General features: G+C 42.7%; 1 protein-coding gene across 6 annotated transcripts in view; it reads left to right on the top strand.

Moving 5' to 3' along the window:
* Nucleotides 1–24,194, top strand: part of sfi1 (SFI1 centrin binding protein) — a 134,130-nt gene extending 109,936 nt beyond the window's left edge. For 3 of the 6 annotated variants that reach the window (XM_043716109.2, XM_043716110.2, XM_043716108.2), the window contains 5 exons: nucleotides 4,800–5,121; nucleotides 7,562–7,724; nucleotides 10,916–11,024; nucleotides 13,510–13,609; nucleotides 23,761–24,194. In XM_043716109.2, coding sequence (XP_043572044.2) covers nucleotides 4,800–5,121; nucleotides 7,562–7,724; nucleotides 10,916–11,024; nucleotides 13,510–13,609; nucleotides 23,761–23,877 — 811 coding nt within the window. In that variant the 3' untranslated portion in view covers nucleotides 23,878–24,194. Of the gene's footprint in view, nucleotides 1–4,799; nucleotides 5,122–7,561; nucleotides 7,725–10,915; nucleotides 11,025–13,491; nucleotides 13,610–19,958; nucleotides 20,147–23,760 lie in introns of those variants that run through there. The other 3 variants (XR_015761285.1, XM_088000190.1, XM_088000191.1) reach the window with 3 other exon arrangements.
* Nucleotides 24,195–24,647: the final 453 nt, after the last annotated feature.

The raw sequence follows: 24,647 nt of genomic DNA, 5'->3' as shown, positions 1-24,647 counted from the left end.
TCTCCACAGGAGTTCCTTCAATGACCTTCCCTCCAACATAAAGTCAGAAGTGGGGATGTTAGCTGATTATTGCACAGTGTTCAGCACCATTCATCTCTCCTCAGATACTGAAGCAGTCCATGTTCAAATGCAGAGGTTGTGGGCATTAGTTGTATGGCAAAGATTTGCAAAAAAAGAACAAACATACAGTTTTGCAGAGCCTTGGAGGACCTTGTGATACTTCAAAGCTACTTATTTGGTAGTAAAATGCTTTGAAGTGTATCTGAAACCTTGAGTGAATCCTGAAACCATGACCTTCTGATTTAGAGAAATTTGTGCTACCAACTGAGCCATGGCTGCACCACCAAACTGGAGCTACTTCCTATCTACAGGAATGATAAACTTGTGACCCTTTCTGTACATTCATGCAGTTATTAAAATCTTTTGGGACACCAATGAATAAAAGGCAGAAATCCTGCCAGTGTTTTGATTCATACGTATCTCTTGATTATCGTCATTAAAATAGATGGTCTGTTCATTTGGAATCTGGCTGTGTCTAAGACCACACCACTTCCCCCTACAGCTATTACTTTAAAAGCTGTAAATTAAGTTTTAAAATTTTGGTTATGTAAAATGTGTGGTCTAAATGGAATTTTAAAAATTATTTCTTTAATCTGCATATTTTTGATTTCACATGTTTGAATTGAGTTTATTATTTATTATGATCCTCCACTTTAATTGGATTTTCTTTCCGCTTTCTATTGTGAAGAGTCACCACTTTCCTGTAGTTCTCATGCATTGCTTTGATTCTGTGGGAGCTTAGATTTGAACTAGCTGTTTACAGTTCTGGTTAATTATTTGATGATGAAGGTCATCTCAACCTAGCCTAGCCTGATCTGATCTTGTCCATCACTACAAGGACTACTGGTTAACAATCAGCAATGAAGATCCTGGTGGAGTTTAATTTTCCTCCCTATATCCAGGAAATTTGGACCTTGTAGAACTTAGCATCTCTCTGACTGAGTTCAGCCAACTTGGTTCATAAAAGGAATCAAATGCAATGGGTTGACTAAAATATAGTGTCTTTGTCCAGGTGCTGGTATTGAAGTTCTGTCTTGGTAAAAACAAGGACTGCAGATGTTGGAAACCAGAGTCTAGATTAGAGTGGTGCTGGAAAAGCACAGCAAGTCAGGCAGCATCCGAGGAGCAGGAAAATCGACATTTCGGGCAAAAGCCCTTCATCAGGACGAGAGGCAGGGTGCCTGCAGAGTGGAGAGATAAATGAGAGGGGGGTGGGGATAGGGAGAAAGTAGCATAGAGTATAATAGGTGAGTGGGGGTGGGGACGGAGGTGATAGATCAGAGAGGAGGGTAGAGTGGATAGATGGGAAGGAAGATAGGCAGGTAGGACAGGTCATGAGGATGGTGCTGAGCTGGAAGGTTGGAGCTGGGGTGAGGTGGGGGAAGGGGAGATAAGGAAACTGGTGAAATCCACATTGATGCCCTGTGTTGAAGGGTTCCGAGGTGGAAGATGAGGCGTTCTTCCTCCAGGTGTCGGGTGGTGAGGGAGTGGCGCTGAAGGAGGCCCAGGACCTGCATGTCCTCGGCAGAGTGGGAGGGGGAGTTGAAATGTTGGGCCACAGGGCGGTGGGGTTGATTAGTGCGGGTGTCCCGGAGATGTTCCCTAAAGCGCTCTGCTAGGAGGCGTCCAGTCTCCCTAATGTAGAGGAGACCGCATCGGGAGCAACGGATACAATAAATGATATTAGTGGATGTGCAGGTGAAACTTTGGGTGTGGAAGGCTCCTTTGGGGCCTTGGATGGAGGTGAGGGAGGAGGTGTGGGCGCAGGATTTGCAGTTCCTGCGGTGGCAGGGGAGGGTGGGTTGTTGGGGGATGTGGACCTGACCAGGTAGTCACGAAGGGAACGGTCTTTGCGGAAGGCGGAAAGGGGTGGGGAGGGAAATATATCCCTGGTGGTGGGGTCCATTTGGAGGTGGCAGAAATGTCTTCGAATGATGTGGTTTATGCGAAGGTTGGTAGGGTGGAAGGTGAGCACTGGGGGTTTCTGTCCTCGTTATGGTTGGAGGGGTGTGGTTTGAGGGCGCAGGGGCGGGATGTGGACGAGATGCGTTGGAGGGCATCTTTAACCACATGGGAAGGAAAATTGCGATCTCTAAAGAAGGAAGCCATCTGGTGTGTTCTATGGCGGAACCGGTCCTCCTGGGAGCAGTTATGGCAGAGGCGGAGGAATTGGGAATACGGGATGGCATTTTTGCAGGAGGTAGGGTGGGAAGAGGTGTAATCCAGGTAGCTGTGGGAGTCGGTGGGTTTGTAATAAAAAAAGTCAGTGTCATGTCGGTCGTCATTAATGGAGATGGAGAGGTCCAGGAAGGGAGGGAAGTGTTAGAGATGGTCCAGGTGGTCTCCACTCTGCAGGCACCCTGCCTCTATTCCTGATGAAGGGCTTTTGCCCGAAACGTCGATTTTCCTGCTCCTTGGATGCTGCCTGACCTACTGTGCTTTTCCAGCACCACTCTAATCTAGACTCTTGAGGTTCTGTCTTGTTTATTATGTATTGTATGAGAGTTATTCATGAATAGATAGAAACAACGTCATTATCTGGTAGAAAATATCACCTTTTTTTTAGATTTACCCATTTGTAAACTTGACACTAGTGGGTGATATTGAGTATTTTGCTTAATTGGGGAACCACTTTGACAGCTTCTCACTGAAAGAGATGCAGTTGATCAGGGTACACCTCTCGTAGGAAATGTTAGTGCTGTATTATGTCACAATTCCCAGGCTCAATCCTTGGGTGAGTCAGCCACTCTGCAGCAGTGTTCTGGGCTACCCAGTGGGTTATTGGTCAGCGACAGGGTGGTTATAGTGAGAGTGAGTTGGGAGCTAGTTTTCAAGCAGGTCAGTCAGAATCCTCATTCCTGATAACTACTTAGCAACTCCAGGAGATTGCTAGTGTGTGTATATGCAAGGACAGGTATGAAAATAAGATGGAGTGGCTCTCCGATGTGTAGCCGCCCGCCATTCACTGTTTGTCAAGTCTGAAAGGAACAGAGGGAGGGATGTCAGCACAAAATAAAATTGAAGGGCCTTTCAAGTTGAGGCATACTTGAGTATCCCCTGTGAGTAAGAAGGCAGTGCTGTGTTGTATAATTAGCTCACTCTTAACTAAACATGATGCAGACCAAACCAGATCTCTGGGTAAGACAGGAAGATAACTCGTTCCATAAACTGTGGAAAATGCAGTCTGTGCTTTCCACTGCCTGTAGGAAGAGGCAGCATCCATCTAAAGATTGGAAATTCCTTCTTACTCGCATTAGATGTTCAGTAGGCTGGGAGCCAGTAGTTGCCTTTAAAACCACTTCACCTTCAACGACAAGACCTACAAACAAATCAACAGGATGCTTATGGGACCACCAATATCAGGACTCTTCGCAGAAGCAGTGATGTAGAGGTTAGAACGAACAACCCTTCCCACGATCCAGCCTAAGCTTTGGGTCCACTGTGTGGATGACATCTTTGTTATCCCAAAACGCAACAAAATAGAAGAAACCCACAAACGACATCCTTACTGGTATAAACTTCACCCAAGAGGAAGAGAACAACAACAGACTCCTCTTCCTCGACATTACGGTAGAACGCAAAGCCAATGGAGAGCTGCAGACCAGTGTTTACAGGAAAGCCACACACACTGACCAAATACTCAACAGGCGCAATCATCCCAATACCCACAAATGGAGCTACATCAGGACATTATTTAAATGAGCCACAATACACAGCAGCATCCAGGAACTACGGGAAGCTGAGGAAAAACACGGGTACCCGATAAGCGCAATCCACCGATTCCTGCACAACAGACCTGAACATGAAGACACAACATGCCCAGAGACTCTCGCCACCCTGCCATACATTAAGACATCTCTGAGATGACAACCAGACTATTCCTGCCCATAGCATCATGGTAACCCACAAACCTACCACCACACGGAAACAACTGATAAATTTAAAGAACCCCGTACCAACAACCAGCAAAACAAACGTCATGTACAAAATACCCTGCAAGGACTGCAACAAACATTACATTAGACAGACAGGCAGGAAACTAGCCACCAGGATGCATGAGCACCAACTAGCCACTAAAAGACACGACCAATTATCATTAGTATCCTTACGCACAGGTGAAGAGGGACACCAGTTCAACCGGGACAATACATCCATCGTTGGATGGGCTAAACAAAGACACGCGTGGAAATTCCTAGAGGCCTGGCATTAATCTGGAACTCCATTAACAAACATATTGATTTGGACCTCATTTACCAACCTCTTAGAAACAGAACCGGAAGTGATATCACCCAACACAACAGACCAAGACACACACATAGCAAGCGGGAGAGAACACCAGTGCTGCTTCAGAGGTTCACTAATGATTTTACCTGGCATGGTGACAAAACATCTGAGAACATATCTACCAGCTCAGCTAGCAAACTTACAACCTGAACCTCTATATAGTCTGTGAGGGTTGCTGTTCTGAAATTGTATACTTATAGTGCGCAATTGCAGCGACATCAGAATCTTGGTGGGTTAGGATTCCAGTGGGAATTGACACTTGGTGAGTTAGAATTCTAGTGGGTATAGACTTTGTGGTCGAGATTCCAGTAGGTATGGCTAACTATATGGTTTGTTTTCAACACTGACAGTAGTTTCCAAATGCTATCTGCCAATAGAATATTCAGATTCATGTTGATGTACTGAATTACTCATACACCACAATTAATTTAAAATCATTACTTTATTGGTTTCAGCGGCGGTACCTTGGACTCCACAATGTCAGCAATGACAGATTTGTCAGTAGCCAGAATGGAGACTTCAGTACAAAGCAAACCCATTGACACACGGGGTCACGCCAGTCTAAGTGTCCACTCTGAGAAAAATGGTGCTGCCAGTCAGTCATTACGTTTTGCAGAAGAGACAGGGAATCTCCAAATGATGCTGTCACAGGGCTTCTTTCCCTTTGCCCACTTTGTTCCTTCAAGGACAGCCAAGGATAGCCAGGAACAACCCGTGCATCAGGAACTCCTGCTGCCCCCGTCTGCATTCCTGTTACCTGGGAAAGAGAATGTGAATGTAAGACTATTACTCATCTATGTGTTGTGTTTGTGAATCACCTTCTCTCTCTAGAAATACTGATTCTTGTAGTTTATTCCAATTAACATGACACCCACTTGATATCTGATCTTGGTGCACATTCCATTTATGAAAACTCAAACATTATATCCCAGTTTATCTACTCCTGTATTCTCTCACTTCCTCAGGCTGACTACTGAAGTGCAAAATACTGGTTTGAGTATCAAAGCAGAACCTATTGCTTCAGTCTAATGGCATAGCTCATCATGTAGAGAGATTAATGACCTACATCTCACCAACATGTGACTCCATATACAAATCCTTTGTGGTCAGGGTAGTTTATATGAGTCTGTGATTAGCTGTTATTGGATTGTAAACCATGAGTATTTATATGAGAAACTGAAGAGACAATAGCCTAACATCATTTCTATAAAGTACACAACAAGCTTTAAAGTTTGAAGACTTTTATTGTAATAAACATATTAAAAGTAACACTAAACACTATACAGTCAGTAGCTTGTACTCTGTCTGCAGACAAGTGATCCTCATTTAGTTATGAACATGATTGAAAATTTCCCACTACTGTTATCCCTTACTCTACACCTTTAATTGGCGAATCAGTCTCAGGGGCTGACTTCCTTTTCCTTTGCCAGCTGGGTCATGTCCATTCCCCGAACTGTGAGGATTAGACTGGAAATTGCTTCCCTCTAACCCCTGCAAGGTCAATCTTCCAGCCTACTTTAAATCTTCATAAGTTCTCTTTCATTTTTACACAAATTCTTACCGCTTTCTGCATAGTGAACATTTCCTTTGCTTCAGGTCCATGACTTACCGTTTCTGCCTCCTTCTTTTCTGACTTTCAGACAGCTGCACACACGTTCATGTTTTTAAAGTTCACTGATAGGTTAGGAAACTTGCAACCGAGAACTATAGTGACTATCTATTGACTATCCCTTTCAAAGTCCAGCTCCATGACAATCTGGGCCCTGTATTCAGCTAGAAATGCTAACATATATGTTGTATCTTGAAATTGAAGTACAGTTTGAAGTATAATTATTTATAAAGCTTGATATTCCAAACATATCCTCTGTGAAGACTAACAGTCTACCTGTCTTGTCACTAAAGTCTTTACAGCAATGACTGTGGTTTAAAAGTAATTGATTATGAAGTGTGTTGGAATGACTTAAGGGTTTGTTACCATTATAAATGGACATTCTCCCCTTGAATTGGAAGTTACTGAGTCAGAGAGAACTGGGAGGTGTGAAGCAGTTGTTCCCAGCTGGGGTATAGTGAAGACAGCTGGCCCCAGTATTTTCCTATATACACATAGATAGTTCTTTGTTTCTGTCAGTTAATGATTTCTGTAGAAGCAGCCCAGGGCTTCACAATTGCATAACTTTTCTCTTTTACACACTGATGATGAGTTTTATTATACCTGAGAAAGGTAATTCTTGAGGGTCTCTTAAAGCAAATTACTCTCAAATGTACTTATTGTCAGCATTCAAAGTAGTTAGAGTCATAGTCATAGAGATGTATAGCATGGAAACAGACCCTTTGGTCCAACTTGTCCATGCTGACCAAATATCCTAACCCAATCTAGTCCCACCTGCCAGCACCCAGCCCATATCCCTCCAAATCCTTCCTATTAATATATCCATCCAGATGCCTTTTAAATGTTGCAATTGTATTACCCTCCACCACTTTCTCTGGCAGCTCATTCCATACATGTACCACCCACTGCGTGAAAAAGTTGCCCCCGGGTCTCTTTTTTTTTATATCTTTCCCCCTCACCCTAAATCTATGCCCTCTCGATCTGGACTCCCCCACCCCAGGGAAAAGACTTTGTCTATTTACCCTATCCATGCCCCTCATGATTTTATAAACCTCTATAATGTCACCCCTCAGCCTCCGACACTTCAGGGAAAACAGCCCTATCCTTGTAAATCTTTTCTGTACTCTGTTAAATTTTGCAACATCTTTCCGATAGGAAGGAGACGAGAATTGCACGCAATATTCCAACAGTGGCCTAACCACTGTCCTGTACAGCCGCAACATGACCTCCCAACTCCTCTACTCAATACTCTGACCAATAAAGGAAAGCATACCAAATACCTTCTTCACTATCCTATCTACCTGCGACTACACTTTCAAGGAGCTATAGTTCTAATTCTATTAGCCATCAATGGTTTCCAGGAAAGTCAAAGGTCAACCTGACATGCTGGAAATTCAGTCGATGAAGAATCATTATCAGAGTTCTGAATATTGAGGGAGTCTGAGTAATATCCTTATCAAAATTCTATGTTAGTTACAGCTGTTCAAGTATAATATATTGTGAAGCATTTTGGGATGTATCTGAGAGAAATATGAGACACTGTATTACGTGAATTCTTTCAACCAGAAGGGATGTGGATCTCCCTGAATGTTCCTCCTTTACTTTTAGATAAACATGGAGCAGGACAGGCACAGTCACGTTGCTGATGCTGAGCACATTCACAAGGATGAGAAAGGTTTGAGTTGGCAGTCACCCACAAATCCACAGCTGCTCTCTCAAGATGAATTTAGGATCAGGCCTGGATGTCACAGTATGTTTTCTCAGGACACAGGTAAATGAATAACTACCAGGCATATTTTTAATGAATAAAATTTATTGATTTTTGATTTTAATCAGTAATTACAGAAGGCAATGTTTAAAATGAGATGGTATCCAGTCAATACAATGTCAACATGACATCTCTTTGCTGTCCCAGCCAAAGTCCATCACATGTCAGCTTGACTCTGTGGTAACTCTTCCTTCTTGGAGTTACTCGGTCATGATTTCATTCTAGGAAATGTGCATCATATCTGGACCTTCATTTGGTTCAGTAGTGGACCACAAGATGTAGGAGCAGAAGTGGGTACGCAGCCCACCTGGTCTGCTCCACTATTCATTGACTTCATGGCTTTCCTAATAATCTCCAACTCAATTTTCTTGCTTTTTCCCCATAATCCTTGATTCCCTTACAGATGAAAAATCTGTCTATCTCAGTCTTGACTATACTTAATGGCCCAGCCTCCACAGACCCGTGTGGTAAAGAATTCCATAGATTCACTATCCTTTCAGAGATGAAATCTGTCTTAAATGGGTGACTCATTATCCTGAGGTTATGCCCTCTGGTCCTAGACTTTCCCACAAGGGGAAACAACTTTACCACATCTACCCTGTCTAGTCCCCTAAGATTCCTGTATGTTTCAGAAAAGTTGCTGTTATTCAAAAGAAGGAGCATTTTGGATGAAACATGAAAACAGAGGCCTTGCTTTATCTGTTCGGTTGAAATTAAAGGAAGCAATGATTCTGTCTTGAAGAAGAATGTGTGCAGGAAATCTTCATATCTTGCCCCATCATTTATTCCACAGTTAATGTTATCACTGCACCGTATGTGGAGTCTTGCTGTGTGCAAATTGACTGCTGCATTTGCTAAAACCAAAGATGGCTTTACCTCAAAAGCAATTGTTTTGAAACTTTGGAACATCTGATCTTGGGGAGAGGCCCTCCTGTAGATATAAAGCATTCCCTCCTTTCTCCCTCCCTGATGTGCTCCAGCCTTTGATGTCTCACTTCTGGAAATCTCCTGCTGTTTGGATGAGCAGTCTAAAATTCAATCATGAATTCACATACTTCAAAACCAGCAACTTCAAACCCAAACTACAAGTAAAAATATGAAGTGCAATTAGCACTGAGTGACCTGGGCTGGATTATCATGTCTTTGCAGTTCTAATTGGCCCCTGGTTAGTTTCATTACTCTGGTTGAGGGCTTTTAAGATATCAACTATAACAGACTGGTATTTTAACACTTGAACTCGCCTACTGATTTTTGTGCTTCTGTTCTGTGCTGAGTTAAAGAAAGCATAATGAATTACGCAGATTCTGAAGGTAATGCTAATCCAGTTAGACACTCAGAGTTATTTAGTTCACATAATTCTTACTAACTGTCTTCTCTAGTGAAATTAGTGTTGCTAGAAACTGTAACAGTGCTGGTCCTGGGCCTTTATATAACGAGGTACGATATGCATCATCATTTATCTGTAACATCAAAGATAGATGTGCTATCTAAATATGAGGTTTCATAGAACATCACAGCACAGTACAGGCCCTTCGGCCCTCAATATTGCACCAACCTATGGAACCAATCTGAAGACTATTTATCCTATTCCATTTTTATCCGTATGTTTATCCAATGACCATTTAAATGCCCTTAAAGTTGGCAAATCTACTACTGTTGAAGACAGGGAGTTGCGCACCCCTATTACCCTCTGAGCTAAGAAACTACCTCTGACATCTGCCCTATATCTATTCACCCCTCAATTTAAAGCTACGTCCCCTCATGCTAGCCATCGCCATCTGAGGAAAAAGGCTCTGACTGTCCACCCTATCTAACCCTCTGATTATCTTATATATCTCAATTAAGTCACCTCTCAACCTTCTTCTCTCTAATGAAAACAGCCTCAATTCACTCAGCCTTTCATAAGACCTTCCTCCATACCAGGCAACATCCTAGTAAATCGCCTCTGAACCCTTTCCAAAGCTTCCACATCCTTTCTATCATGCGGTGACCAGAACTGTACTCAATACTCAAGTGCAGCCACATCAGAGTTGTGTACAGCTGCAACATGACCTCGTAGCTCCAAACATCAATTCCTCTACCAATAAAAGCTAACACACTGTATGCCTTCTTAACAACCCTATCAACCTGGGTGGCAACTTTCAGGGATCTATGTACATAGACACCGAGATCTCTCTGCTCATCTACACTGCTAAGAATCTTACCATTAGCCCAGTACTCTTTATTTGTGTTGTTTCTTCCAAAGTGAATAGCCTCACACTTTTCCACATTAAACTCCATATGCCACCTCTCAGCCCAGCTCATCTATGTCCCTTTGTAACCTGCAAAATCATTCAGCACTGTCCACAACTCCAATGACCTTTGTGTCATCTGCAAATTTACTAACCCATCCTTCTACGCCCTCTTCCAGGTAATTTATAAAAATGACAAACAGCAGTGGACCCAAAACAGATTCCTGCAGTACACCACTAGTAAGTGAACTCCAAGATGAACATTTCCCATCAACAATCACCCCCTGTCTTCTTTCAGCTAGCCAATTTCTGATCCAAACCACTAAATCACACTCAATCCCATGCCTCCGTGTTTTATGCAGTAGCCTTCCGTGGGAAAGCGTATCAAATGCCTTACTGAAATCTATTTATACCACATCAACTACTTTACCTTCATCCACCTGTTTGGTCACCTTCTCGAAGAAGTCAATAAGGTTTGTGAGGCACGACCTACCCTTCACAAAACTGTGTTGACTGTTCCTATTCAAATTATTCCTTTCTAGATGATTCTAACTCCTATCTCTTATAATGTTTTCCAACACTTTACCCAGAATCAAAGTAAGGCTCACTGGTCTATAATTTCCATGGTTGTCTCTACTCCCCTTCTTGAACAAGGGGACAACATTTGCTATCCTCCAGTTTTCTGGCACTATTCCTGTAGACAATACAGGAAGAAATAATGTTAATCTTTGTGTTGAGCCGAAAACCCACAAAAACTATATACCTCATCGTGTAGGTCATGTCATTTTTCACAGCAGTGTTTTGAATATTGTCCGTAAAGGCTGGAGTATGTTTTTGAGAGAGAAAACCACACCTGTGCTTTAACAGCTACGTGCGATTATTTTTCATTGAACTGCAACTTTCCTCTCCCGCCACCTCCACCAAAATCCCTCCCCACCCCATCCCCTGCCATCTCGTCCCAAGATTCAGATAATGATTCTGATGGATGTAACCAACAATGTCGGCTAGAGGCAGAACTACACGAGATACGTCAGGAGATGCAGCGTTTCAATGATAACAAACAGAGCCTCAGGTATGTTCTTGGGTGAGCAGTCTGTGTTTGGCTTCTATTATCCCTGGAGCAGTTTGGGACAAAGTGTTATAATCCTCTTCTGTAGGAGTCGGGTTTCCTGATATTCCTGAGAGCTCAGATACAACTGTAGGTGTTGTTTACCGTAACTGGAAGAATTTGATACGTTTGCACCTCAGTTTGAGGTCTTCGGCAGCTGAAGCTATGCAGCTGGGTTTTGGCCCCAATCTAAATCCAGGCTTGTTTGAGGTTGAGTTAAGGCACAATAAGACGTGTTAAAAAAAAAATGAAGTGATTTTATAGAATCAAGGAATGGTTATGGTGTAGAAGGAGGCCATTAGGCCCATTGAGCCTATGTTACCTTTTCCAAGGAGCAATTCACCTAGTCCAGCACCTTTGCCATTCCACTAAGCCCTGCATATCCGTCCTTTTCAGCGAGTAACCCATTTCCTTTTACAAGCCTCAATTGATTTTGCCTTCTGTTGAATGGTGGGATAGGCTCAAGGGGCTGGATGTCCTACTCCTGTTCCTAATTCTTATGGTCTCCACCTCTCTCTCAAGCATCATGTTCCAGATCCCAAGCACTCACTTTGTTTTTCCTACTGTCATCATTAGATTTTTTTTAACCAATTAACATAAAAGCACCTCCTCATGTTCTTGATTCTTCCACTATTGGAACATTGTTTCCTTATCTACTCTACCTTGCAAATTTTGAGTAGTCTGTCAGATCTCTTCTCTGAGGAATCTATACTTCTCCAAGCAGCATAGTCATAACTTCTCCGATCTTTGTGCAAATCTGAAGTTTTGCCTCCCTGGAACTATTCCCATGAAGCTTTGCTATAATCCCTCTAATGCCTGTTGAAGCACTTTATGCAGCTGCTCTGTTTCCTCCCACAATCTAAGGATGTGCAGGTTAGGGGGATTGGCCATGGTAAGTTGCTCATTGATCCTGCACTGACACACCCACCCAACCCCTACTCTATCCCTGTAACCCTGCATTAGCCATGGCTAATCCTCCTCCTGTGCACATCCCTGGACACTATGGGCAATTTAGCATGGCCAATCCACCTAACCTGCACATCTTTAGACTGTGGGAGAAAACCAGAGTATTTGGAGAAAACCTCTGGAGACATAGGGAGAATGTGCAAACTCCACGCAGTTGCCTGAGGGTGGAATTGAACCTGGCTCCCTGGTGCTGTGAGGCAGCAGTGCCACTGTATCACTCAATCTAAAAACACTGGCATTAATTTTCCTTTTAAAAAGTGGTTGCACATTTAAGACAATGATTATAAAGAATTTCTGCTCTGAGTCCTTAGTCTTTTGAATTCTCTTTTACAATGGAGGTTCAGCCATTGAATATAATTAAGGCTGGGTTAGACAGATTTTTGATCTATAAGGGAGTGGAGAGTTATAGTGGGGCACTCAGTAAAGTGAAGGCCAAAATTAGATCAGCCGAGATCATATCAAATGGAGTGGGTGCGAGTGCCTCCTCCTACTCCTGATTCTTACAATATTTTAGTTTGCAGCGTTCCATTTCTGCTGCAGCAATGGACCTGAGGACCTTGTGCTTCATCTTTGTTCCTTTCAGAGCTTGTTTTTATTTTGGCGACACTGTTCTTGGATTTATTAGGTTCAGGCAAGATGGCAGATAGCTGTATAGTCAACAAAGAGTTTAGCAGTTAATTTAGTTTATCAGTTCCCTACTACATCGTAGCACAGTTTTCAAGTCCCAAGTTGTTAAGGAAGGCTGGTTTGCTTATGAGGACTGAATGGATATTTCGGCTACAGTCATCCTCAAATTGGATATTGATCATCAACTATTGAATATTTGATTAGTATCTCTCTAAAGCTGCATATCATGAAACTGGTTTTATATTTGAATCATATTTGTGTTCACTGTCCTCTGATCATGAGTGACCCAGGTAGAGATATGAAATGCAAATATTGAGGTCCATAATGTGGTGTGTCAGAGGGGCACTGCCCATTCATCGGTCCCAACTCTGCTTCCTCATTTCTGTTTGCACATGGTCAGATTATATTGGCTTGAATGGATTCTCTCGTTGTTACTGTTTGTTCATATACCCTTTCTGAAATCGCTAGAGTCTGGCAAATAGAGGTAGTGTCATTCAATATCTAACTACCCTCTCACAGAAATGGACTGTTAGTCCGTTTCCGTTCGTTCCCCTCACAAAACCTGGTGGATGTGTCCCCATTCTGTTCCCCGGCACCGGCATGGGAACCCATCTCTGGACAATGGCCTCTGAACCCACCCACAGTATATCCTGCTAGAAACCGCCTGTGATCCCATTCCCATTCTGTTTCTGAGCAAAGGCATAGGAACCAATCTTTGCTCTGTTCTTCAAATGGCTTGTGAGCCCATCCCCAATCTGTTGCCTAGCGTGGGGTTGTGAAGCCATCCCAGCCCTAATCTCCGAACAATAACCTACTCTGTAAAATTATTTTTTAAAAGGCACTTTCTTTTTTGAAGATCCTGGCGGAAACAGGCCTCAGTACTCCGAAACTGGCTGCAGGTAAATGCTGTACACAAGGGGGAGGATGTGCTGGAGATCAGACAGGAACTAAAACAGGTAAATATGTGGAAGTATAACTGATTCATGATCATTGAACTGGCTGGGTTGATCACTATTGCCAGTTTGACAGAAGTTATTCAGCTCATAAGGTATTAATAAACAGGCTGATATTCTCGAACAGATTGATGTTAAGAAGGAGGATCCGCTGGAAAGTTCGAAAAACAGGATAGGTCAGTCCCCTGGGCCAGATGTGATATACCCAAGGTTACCATGGAAAGGAAGGGAATAGATTGCTGTGCCTTCGGTGATGATCTTTGCGTCCTCACTTCCACTGGAGTAGTACCAGCTGACTGGAGGGTAGCAAATGTTATTCCCTTGTTCAAGAAAGGGAATAGGGATAACCCTGGGAATTACAGACTTACTTTGGTGGTCGGCACATTATTGGAGGGGATTCTGAGATACAGGTTTTATGATTATTTGGAAAAGCAAAGTCTGATTAAAGATGGCTTTGTGAGGGGCAGGTCATCCCTTACAAGCCTTATTGAATTCTTTGAGGATGTGACATAACGCATTGATGAAGGTAGAGCAGTGGATGTGGTGTATATGGATTTTACCAAGGCATTTGATAAGGTTCACATGGTAGGCTCATTCAGAAAGTTATAAGGCATTGGATACAGGGAAATTTGGCTGTCTAGATACAGAATTGGCTGGCCCATAGAAGACAGAGAGTGGTCGTAGATGCAAAGTATTCAGCCTGAAACTCGGTGACCAGTGGTGTTCCGCAGGGATCAGTTCTGGGACCTCTGCTCTTTGTGATTTATATAAATGACTTGGATGAGGAAGTGGAATGAGTAGATTAGTAGGTTTGCTGATAAGGTTGGTGGAGCTGTGAATAGTGTGGAGGGCTGTTGTAGGTTACAACGGGACATTGACAGGATGCAGAACTGGGCTGAGAAGTGGCAGATGGAGTTCAACCTGGAAAACTGTGAAGTGATTCATTTTGGAAGGTTCAATGTGAATGCAAGATACAGGGTTAAAGGCAGGATTCTTGGCAGTGTGGAGGAACAAGGATCTTGGGGTCCATGTCCATTAATCCCTCAATGTTGCCACCCAAGTTGATAGAGTTGTTAAGAAAACGTATGGTTGTCAGCTTTCATTAGCAGGGGAATTGAATTGAAGAGCTACGAGGTTATGCTGCAGCTCTATAGAGCCCTGGTTAGAACACACTTGGAATATTGTGTTCAGTTCTGGTCGCATCATTATAGGAAGGATGTGGAAGCTTTAGAAAGGGTGCAGAGGAGATTTACCTGCTTGGACCTGAGGGCATGTCTAATGAAGAAAGTTTGAGGCAGTTCGGACTTTTCTCATTGGAGCAAAGAAGGATGAGAGGTGACTCGACAGAATGTACAAGATGATGAGAGGCCTAGATAGAGTGGATAGTCAGAGACTTGTTCCCAGGGCAGAAATGTCTGTCATGAGGAGGCATAATTTTAAGTGATTGGACAAAGGTTTAGGGGAGATATCAGAGGTAGGTTCTTTACACAGAGAGTGGTGGGTGCGTGGAATGCACTGCCAGCAATGGTAATACAGTCAGATAGAATCACATTAAAGTGATTCTTGAGAAAGCACATGGATGATAGTAAAAAGAAGGGTATGTAGGTTAGGTTGATCATGGAGTAGGATAAAAGATTAGCACAATATCGAGGGCCGAAGGGCCTGTACTGTTCTATCTTCTAAACTTACAGTATTAACTGATAGATTAGGTTGGTACCGTTGGCATCTCTTGAATACTGCAACTTCAGCAGAGCAAAGTTTAAAAAAAGTAATCTAATTAATGTATATGGTTTAAACCAATTTTCTTTCATCATATCTCCCACTTATTCAGAGACAAACAGACAGAGACAGTTAAGTGAACAGTTACAATGCTTTTATTTTATTTTCAATTTATCCCTTAAGTAGTTTTGGTTGCTAGACCTTTACGCAATCCGCAGATAATGAGTTGTTCACAGGCAAAAGGACTGTATATCTTGCTTGAATTTCAAGGTCAATGCAAACAGCTTTCACAAACCACTGGAGACATTTACATTTTGCAGAATGATTTCTTTTCTCAGAACTTTCAGTAATTCAATAACTGGAGGACAACTAGGGAACAACAAAAACTCCATCCAACCCCATCCACACGCCCACTGCATCTGCCCAAAGCCCAGTCCAAACCAGTTCAATATTTGTTTTCTCTTTGATTGCCCCTTTTAATACCCAAGCAGCTGCCAGTCCTTGAGAATAATACATCTCAGATGCTGAAACATCTGTACTGTTCTTCGAATAATAACCAACCTGCAGTTAATTTTCCAGGGGCAGTTCCTGAACAAATAGCAGTTTGTTTGCTCTTCCTTTTTTTTTTAGAAAAGACAGGCTGCTACTCAAAGTCCAAAATTCAACTCTCAAGCTCAAAGGTCCAAACCAAAAATGAGGAACATAAAGAAGCACTGATTTTTTGCAATGGGTAGCAAAAGCAAGGAAGCAGATTATTGTCTGAATGGCCATAGATTGGGAATGTGGGGGCTGGGATTTCCACGAACTGTGTGTGTCATTGTACACTAGACATAGAATCTCTACAATGTGGAAATAGGCCATTTGGCTTATCAAGTCCACACCAACCTTCCGAAAAGCATCCCACCCACACCTAGCCCCCTACCCTATCCCTGTAACCCTACCTTTCCCATGGCTAATCCATCTAACCTACCCATCCATGGTCACTATGGGCAATTTTCCATGGCCAATCCACCTAACCTGCACATCTTTGGATTGTGGGAGGAAATTGGAGCACCTAGAGGAAACCCACCCAGGCACAGGGAGAAAGTGGAAACGCCACACAGACAGTTGCCCAAAGGTGGAATCGAACCCGGGTCCCTGGCGCTGTGAGGCAGCAGTGCTAACCCCTGAGCCACCATACCACTCCGGGAAGTAAGTATGTAGATACAATAAGTGAAGAAGGCAAATGATATGTTGGCCTTCACAGTGAGAGGATTTGAGCACAGGAGCAGGGATGTCTTACTGCATTTGTACAGCCTTGTGGTGAGACCACACCTGGAGTACTTCGTGCAGTTATAGTCTCCTTATGTGAGGACGGATGTTCTGGTCATTGGGGGGGGGGGGGGGGGGGGAGGTGGGGAGGGGGGGAGGGGAGTGCAGCAGAGCTCTACCCGACTGATCGCAGGACTGGTGTATAAAGAGAGACTGGATGTTTAGGATTGTGTTCACTGGAGTTTGGAAGAAAGTTACCATAATCGTACCAGAACCGTAGAGCTGCACTCCCAGTAGAAATAGATGATAGTTGGTGCTTTAACCTGAGGGTCACTAAGCCTCGGGTGAGGGGAGAGGTTGTGAATAAGAGTCGTAGAGTTGTCCAGCATGGTAACAGGCCCCGTGGCCCAGCTTGACCAAGCCACCCAGTTTTTACAATTTAAACTAGTCCCATTTGCCTGCATTTGGTCCATATCCCTCCAGGCCTATCCCATCCGTGTGCCTGCCTAAATATTTCCTAAATGACAAAATTGTACTCACTTGCACCACTACCTCTGGCATCCATTTCCAGACACTCACTACCCATTGTGTGAAAAAATTCCTCTCTGGATTCTTTTGTATCTCTCCCCTCTCACCTTAAAACTATGCCCTCTAGTTTTAGACTCCCCTACCATTGGGAATAACTGTTAGCTTTCTACCTTATCTGTGCCTCTCATGATTTTATAGATCTCTATAAGGTCACCCATCAGTCTCCTATGCTCCAGGGAAAAAAGTCTCACCCTATCCAACCTCTCCTTATAACTCAAATCTCAGTGAAGTTTTTCTGCACTCTTTCTAGTTTAAAATATCCTTTCTATAGTAGAGCAACCAAAACTGCATGCAGTACTCCAAATGTGGCCTCACCGACGTCTCATACAACTGCAACAAGACATCTCAACTCCTGGACCCAGTGCCCTGACTGGTGAATGCTACTATGCCAAAAGCCGTCTTCATGGCCCTGTCGACCTGAGAATCTATTTTCAAGGAGCTATGAACTTGTACCCCTGGATCTCTTTGTTCTGTAACATCCCTGAGGGTCCTACTGTTGATGGTGTAAGTCTTTCCCTGGTTTGACCCACCAAAATGGAACAGCTTGCATTAAACTAAATTAAACTCCATCTGCCATTCTTAAGCCCATTGGCCCACTTGATCAAGATCTCACTGTATTCCCAGATAACCTACATTGTCCTCTATACCACCAATCATGGTGTCATCTGCAAACTTACTAACCATACCTCCTAAATTCTCATTTAAATCGTTTATATAATTTACGAGCAATAGAGGACCCAGCACTGATCCCTGTAGCACACCACTGGTTACAGGCCTCCAGTCTGAAAAACAACCCTCTGCCACTCCCCTCTTCTACTGTCAAGCCAATTTTGTGTCCAGTTGGCTAGCTCTCCCTGGATACCATGAGATTTAACCTTATCCAACAACCTACTATGAAGTACCTCGTCAAAGGGCTTTCTAAAGTCCATGTAGACAACATCTACTGCACTGCCCTCATCTACTTTCTTGGTCATCCCTTGAAAAAACTTGACCATAGTCCTTCATGGTAAGGACTGTGCATGAACTGAATTGAACTGTTGGTATCATTGTGCATCACAAACCAGCCATCTCACCATCTGAGCTAACTGACCTCTGGATGGAGGTTAGAGGAATGAGTGTGGATCTTATGCAAACCTATAAAACTCTTAACTGGACTAGATAGGGTAAATACAGGAAGGTTGTCCCTGATGAGACCAGGGGAGTCCAGAACCAGGGGTCATGGTTTAATAATACGGAGGTAGGCCGTTGAGGAGTTAGGTGTAGAGAAGCTTTTTACCCAGAGAGTGGGGAACCTGTGAAATCCTCTGCCACAGAAAGCAGCTGATTCCAAAACATTAAATGTTTTCAAGAAGATGTTAGATATTGTTCTTAGGGCAAAAGGAATCAAAATGCAAGGGGAAAAGTGTGAACTGAAATGGATGATCAGCTGTGATCGCATTGAATAACACAGCATGTTCAAAGGGCTGAATAGCCTATTCCTGCTTCTATGATTTCCCTCTTAGTAACTTCATGCTGATTCTGTCCTACCCTGTCACTGTTTTCCAACTACTGTGCTATTAAAATATTTCATAATGGACTCCAGCATTTTAATGGTTGAACACATCACATACTGCACAGCCCCAAAGCTCTGAGACAAAATCCTGCCAGTGCACAGAAAGCTGTTTGACACCTGACAAAGAGGTTAGTGATGTAACTGCAATGCCATTTCACCCTTGATGCAGCAGGTCATTCAGCATTTCCTTTGGAATATTCAACTTTCTATTCCTCCGTTTTAATCTGAGGCTGATTAAATTATTCACTCCACATTCAGCCTCTCCCAGAGACTATTGGAGTTTATCCAGGGTTGGGAAATGCATTTTATCAACTTATTTATTCGATGATGATAGGTGATGCTGTGATGGTAACGTCACTGGGTTGTAATCCAGACGACCAGATTACTGTTCTGGGAGGATAAATTCAAATCTAACCGTGGCAGCTGGTGGAATTTGAACTCAATTCATAAAATCTGGAAACTGAAACTAATCTCAATGGTGGTGACCATGACAACTATCATAGATTGTTATATGAAACCCATCTGATTCACTCGTGCCCTTCAGGGAAGGCATGGTGGCTCAGTGGTTAGCACTGCTGCCTCACAGTGCCAGGGACCCCGGTTCGATACCAGCCTCGGGCGACTGTCTGTGAGCACATTCTCCCAGTGTCTGTGTGGGTTTCCTCCGGGTGCTCCGGTTTCCTCCCAAAATTCAAAGATGTGCAGGTTAGATGAATTGGCCATGCTAAATAACCCAGTGTTCAGGGATGTGTTGATTAGGTATATTAGCCAGGAGTAAATGTAGAGTAATAGGGTAGGGAATGGGTCTGGGTGGGTTACTCTTTGGAGGGTTGGTATGGAATTCTGTGAAATCTGCCATCTGTACCTGGTCTGTCAAGCCACCTAGTTCAAGGGCAGTTAGAGATGGGCAACAAATGCTGACTTTGCCAGTGACACCCTCAACCTGTGGAAGAATTAAAATTTATTGATTTCAGAGACATTGGAAAATAAGAAATAGGAGAAGTGATTAGGCCATTCGAGCTTGCTTATGGCTGATCTTCGATTCAAAGCCATTGTCCTGCACTATCCCCATGTCCTTTGATAATAAATGTATCGATCTCTGTCTTGAACATACTCAGTGGCTGAACCATCACAGTTTTCAGGGGGAGAATTCCAAAGGTTCTTCACCTTCTGAGTGAGGAGATTCTCATCACAGTCCTACCTTCTACTCTGACACATACCGTTTGGTTTTATACCTTCCAGCAAGGGAAAACGTTCTTCCTCCCATCGATGCTGTCAATCTGCTTCAATGAGATCACTTCTCAGTCTCCTAACCTCTGAAGAGAGATGGAGGAGACTGGGTCTACATTCTCCAAAGGACAATCCCTCTGTTCCAGGGATCTGTTTGACGAATCTTCCTTGCACTCTTTCTATGGCAAATATATCCTTGGGTAAGGAGATCAAAAATGTGTTTAGTACTCATGGTACAGTCTTCACAAGGCTCTGTATAATTGCAGCAAGGCTACTTCTGTATTTGAATCCTCTCAGTAAAGGTCAATATACCATTGCCCTTCCTAATTACGTGCTAACTTTCAGTGGCTTTTGAACAAGAGCACCCAGTTCCCTTTCGACATCAACATTTCCCGGTCTGCCCCCTTTTAGTAATTACTCTGCTTTTCTGATTTTTCTTCCATGATCTTCCACTGCATTATGGCCATTTGCCTTCAGGCATTTGTACCTGATGAGGCAATACTTACGTTAACGTAAGAACTAGACATGGGTAACTCGGTACTGAAAGGTTGAACAGACTTGTTACTCCTCCTGGTGTGTAACAGACACAGGCATTTCTGTATGTGGGCTAATACTAAGTGTCATGCTTCAAATGGCCTCAGTTAGGATGCAGTCTGAGACCTTTATACCCTCCGGTCACATGCAGCAATGATAGCATGTCTCTTAAAGTTAGACTACATGTTAATGGAAACATTAGTATTCCTTAAGTATTCCAAACAAATATAGATGGTTGTGCATAGCCATGTGTTGTTAGCTCTGCTTTTACCTGTTTGTATAATTGTCATTTCAGGAACTTAAATTTGCTTTCATTCTGATCCTATGATTGTATACCTGTTTGGAATGGTACGTGTTGTGCCCCATTACCATTGTTTGCTGACTTGGTTGTCTTCCTGTTGGTAGCTGTCACTCATTAACATTGTACAAACACCATTGTCAGAGTTTGTTTCCTCTCTGTTCATGATCGGCGTGTTGTTCATTGATCTGCGCTGGCTTTAATGATTCAGTATATAGCACCATATTCACTCTTTTTAAAAATTCACACCTGGGCTGGGAACATGGCTGGCTGGGCCAGCATTTATTGCCCGTCCCTAGTTGCCCTTGAGAAGGTAGGGGTGAGCTGTCTTCTTGAACCACTGCAGTCCTCCTGTTCTAGGTGGACACATTGTTAGGGAGGGAATTCAAGTAATGTCTCCATAGGATCTGGGCTGTTTTTATATCCTAGAAACCTGTGGGATAGTACCTAAATTTTAGTGATTGGATTTCTGACTTGCACTCTGTTTAGTGCTTGTTTTGGGTAGTTTCTATCTCATTGCGTGCCTCTTTCATTTACCTCTGTCTTTGAAAAAGAATAGCCTGTGTCTCAGAATGATTAGGAGAAAGTGAGGGCTGGAGATCAGAGCTGAAAAATGTGTTGCTGGAAAAGTGCAGCAGGTCAGGCAGCATCCAAGGAGCAGGAGAATCGACATTTCGGGCATAAGCCCTTATCTCAGAATAATTAGTCAATTGGTTGGTGGATGAGGTTGCTCGCTTTGCCTTCCAGCCATAACTTGTGCTGGGGATGATAGTCTCCTCTATTAGGTTGCATGAGAATTCAGCAACACATTGTGCAAACCTTGTTTGTTACTCAACTCTGTTGATCATTGATTTTGATAGAATGTACCATTCGTTCCACTAGACTGAGCAAGGACAGTGGAGTGACGTACCCTATACCAATAAACTTCAATCTGTGTCAAACCCAATCCAATCCCCGTAAGCCATACATACTGAAAATAAGTTGTCTCAGCGATGGTAGCACTTGTGTGTTGCCAAGTCATTGAATAATTTTAAGTATCTTGAATCATGTTGTGAGACATTTCAAGTGAAGGTTGGACTTGAACTTATTTGGAGAAGTAACCCGTCACTCGGATGTAATCATTTCCATGACAATGAATGGATTTATCGCCTCCCCCCAGCTCCATCCCCCTATTATTGTCAGGACTTCCTCAAAAATACCTTTTGCAACTCCTGTAGTTGCTCACCTTCAGCAGTTAACACTGGTTCAGGCCAAAACGTAAGAGATAAACCTTTTGGAACAGATAAATCTTCAGCTTCATCTGATTCAATTGAATCACCTCTGGTCTGTTCCATCCCAGTGAGTGTAGTTTAAATCTTGTAAATTGTCAGTAAATAGGGATCTATGTATATGAGCACCCTGCCACTGCTGAAGCCAAATTGAGATTGTGTCATGGCATTGCAGTGTGTAGAATTAGTAATTAGTCAGATGGTCTCCTGTGGGTTGTACAATGCTACTTGCTAGGGTACATTATGGTAGTATGTTGGCACTAGCCCCTCTGTCAATTTTAGCTTTGAGGGTGTATCGTCCTATCTTTTCAGGATAGGTGCTGTTAGTGGTTATAAAACCTACACTGATTATCCTGTACTACCAACGTGGAATTTGAGATAAATGCTGAGGCAAGTTTGGTCTCCTCCTTAAATTGGCTTTTTACTCTGTACACTTCATCGATGTTTTGGGTTGTGCACATTCTTAAGACATACCTTGCTGCCCATGTTGTGTTGTACCACCTTGTTAGTCACCTGTATTTTGTTCTGAGGTTTGGAACCAGATTTTCTGAACATGTGCACCAATGCCACTTAGTAATTGTTCAGCAGAAATGATCTCCAACCAGCAGATAGCTTTTACCATTAATTTCCATTAACATCAAGGGTAATCATACTTACCTCACCTCTGAAATTGAGCTGTTTCATACATATTTGGGCCAAGGCTGTAATGAGCTGAATGACCCTGATGGAAGCCAAACAGGTAACTCACGGGTGATAGCACCTTCCATCACTTATTAGTCGACTCTCAGTCGACTGTAGGGGTGGTAATTGGCTCAGTCATAGTGCCACACAACAATACTTTGAGGATACCCTCCAAAGGCAGGATTGTGTAGTGATCACTCTTAACAATACTGTCATGGACAAAGGCATCATCAGCCTGCAGTGGTGAGGATGAGGTTAAATATGTTTTACCTTTGTTTCCTAAGGGTCTCCCTTTGTCATTTGGTATCTTGGTGTGTAGATGCTAAATGGGGAAATAGACTCAACAGTGTAAGTTTTATGTTAGCAAATGAGTTACATTACCCCAAAAATCATCATATGCTCTCCTCTGGATTTACTAATGTCTTGTAGGGTGTGGTATGGTTTTAGAATTTAATTACTTTGGTAGATAACTTTGCCAAGTTTCTGGGTCAAGAATGAACTATACCATGTACAAATGGAGATACCACCTGAAATTGTATGTAAAAATATCATCCTTTGAGCATGCCATCTGTGCTTCATGGCAAGGCAACAGTAACCTTAGCAGGGTTTCCAGAAATGGCAGTCTTAATGTTTAGTAATCTGCTCTATATTGTCAGGCAGCTTTTTTAAAAAAAACTGTTACACTAGAAAGAAATTACCAAATATAGATATGTTTGTAATGGTAGACATCTTAACAAGCAGGAGACCATCACATGGGATGTTGGCAAGCAGAATTTACAGGATTGCAGCTCCCAGAGGGTTTGAACCTTCTCTTCCTCTTTTAGATAACCACTGTGCAGAAATTCACCACTGCCTGGGAAACACAGTCGGAAAAAGCAAAGCTGGTGTAATACTGTTACATATCATGAAATCTTCTTACTTTGACACCATCTGTACAATTACAAACAGCCACAACAAAATTGAATGTGTTTATGCTGACTGTGCAGTTGATGGAACTAACGGGATCTGTTTATGCTTTGATTTATTTGTTTAGCTGGAGACTGATATTGAAAAGCTTTCAAAGAAGCTGCGCAAGGATGAACCTTACATACAGGGCCACGTTGCGAGAGTTCAGGAGATCCGGCAAATCCTGACTGAGAAAGATCAGTAATCATCACTTTCGAGTTTGCTGTCTCTGTGATGTGTTTTGCCAAAGCAGAAAATCTCAGACTTAGCCCCTGAAAGAGGGAAACCAGCACAGAGTTTGAAGCACATGTTCCAAATGGAGTCATGAAAGCAAATTCTGAACTTATTTTCACAACAGTCTTTACACAATATGGTGAATGGCAAGCAGGTGTAGCATTTACTGATTTAATAACTGGTATTTAGTTAATTTGTAACTGTAGAAGGTTATAAATCAATCTGTAATCATGTAAATATATTCCAAAATAAAGATTATTAAACCAAGAATCTCATCCGAATATGGACTTGTTTCCACACTGTAGGAATTCTATGAATACAAGGTGAAGTTTAAACTATTTCTCAAACTGCCCAAATTGGATGGCCTTAAAGTCTTCACCTTCGTTTCAAAATTTATTTGTACCTTACTCCCCCGAATCTCCTTTAGCCCCATAACGTCCTGGTAACTGTTTCTTGCATCAGAACACTACAAAGAACTGTTGAAGTAAATATCATCATTACCTGTCCATTCACTTAACCTAAACATTTCTCACAGCTTACATTCCCATCAAGTTTATAGTTTTTTCCCTCACCCTCCTTTCCTGAACTGTAGTGCAACATTTTCCCCTTCCAATCCACTGGGATAATTTGGGGAAATTTTAGTTCATAGCCCATCTTCACTTTTGACAGTTACCCCTTCTGTAACTCCATTAGTGTCTCTGCACAGAAACTTACTGTGGGGAGAATTCCCAATGGAACATG

The sequence above is a fragment of the Chiloscyllium plagiosum genome, unplaced genomic scaffold (genome assembly GCF_037043375.1).
Source record: "Chiloscyllium plagiosum isolate Xiang-an unplaced genomic scaffold, Cpla_swu_hap1 HiC_scaffold_24, whole genome shotgun sequence".
NCBI classification, from domain to species: domain Eukaryota; kingdom Metazoa; phylum Chordata; class Chondrichthyes; order Orectolobiformes; family Hemiscylliidae; genus Chiloscyllium; species Chiloscyllium plagiosum.
This window is presented reverse-complemented; position numbering and strand designations above follow the sequence as displayed.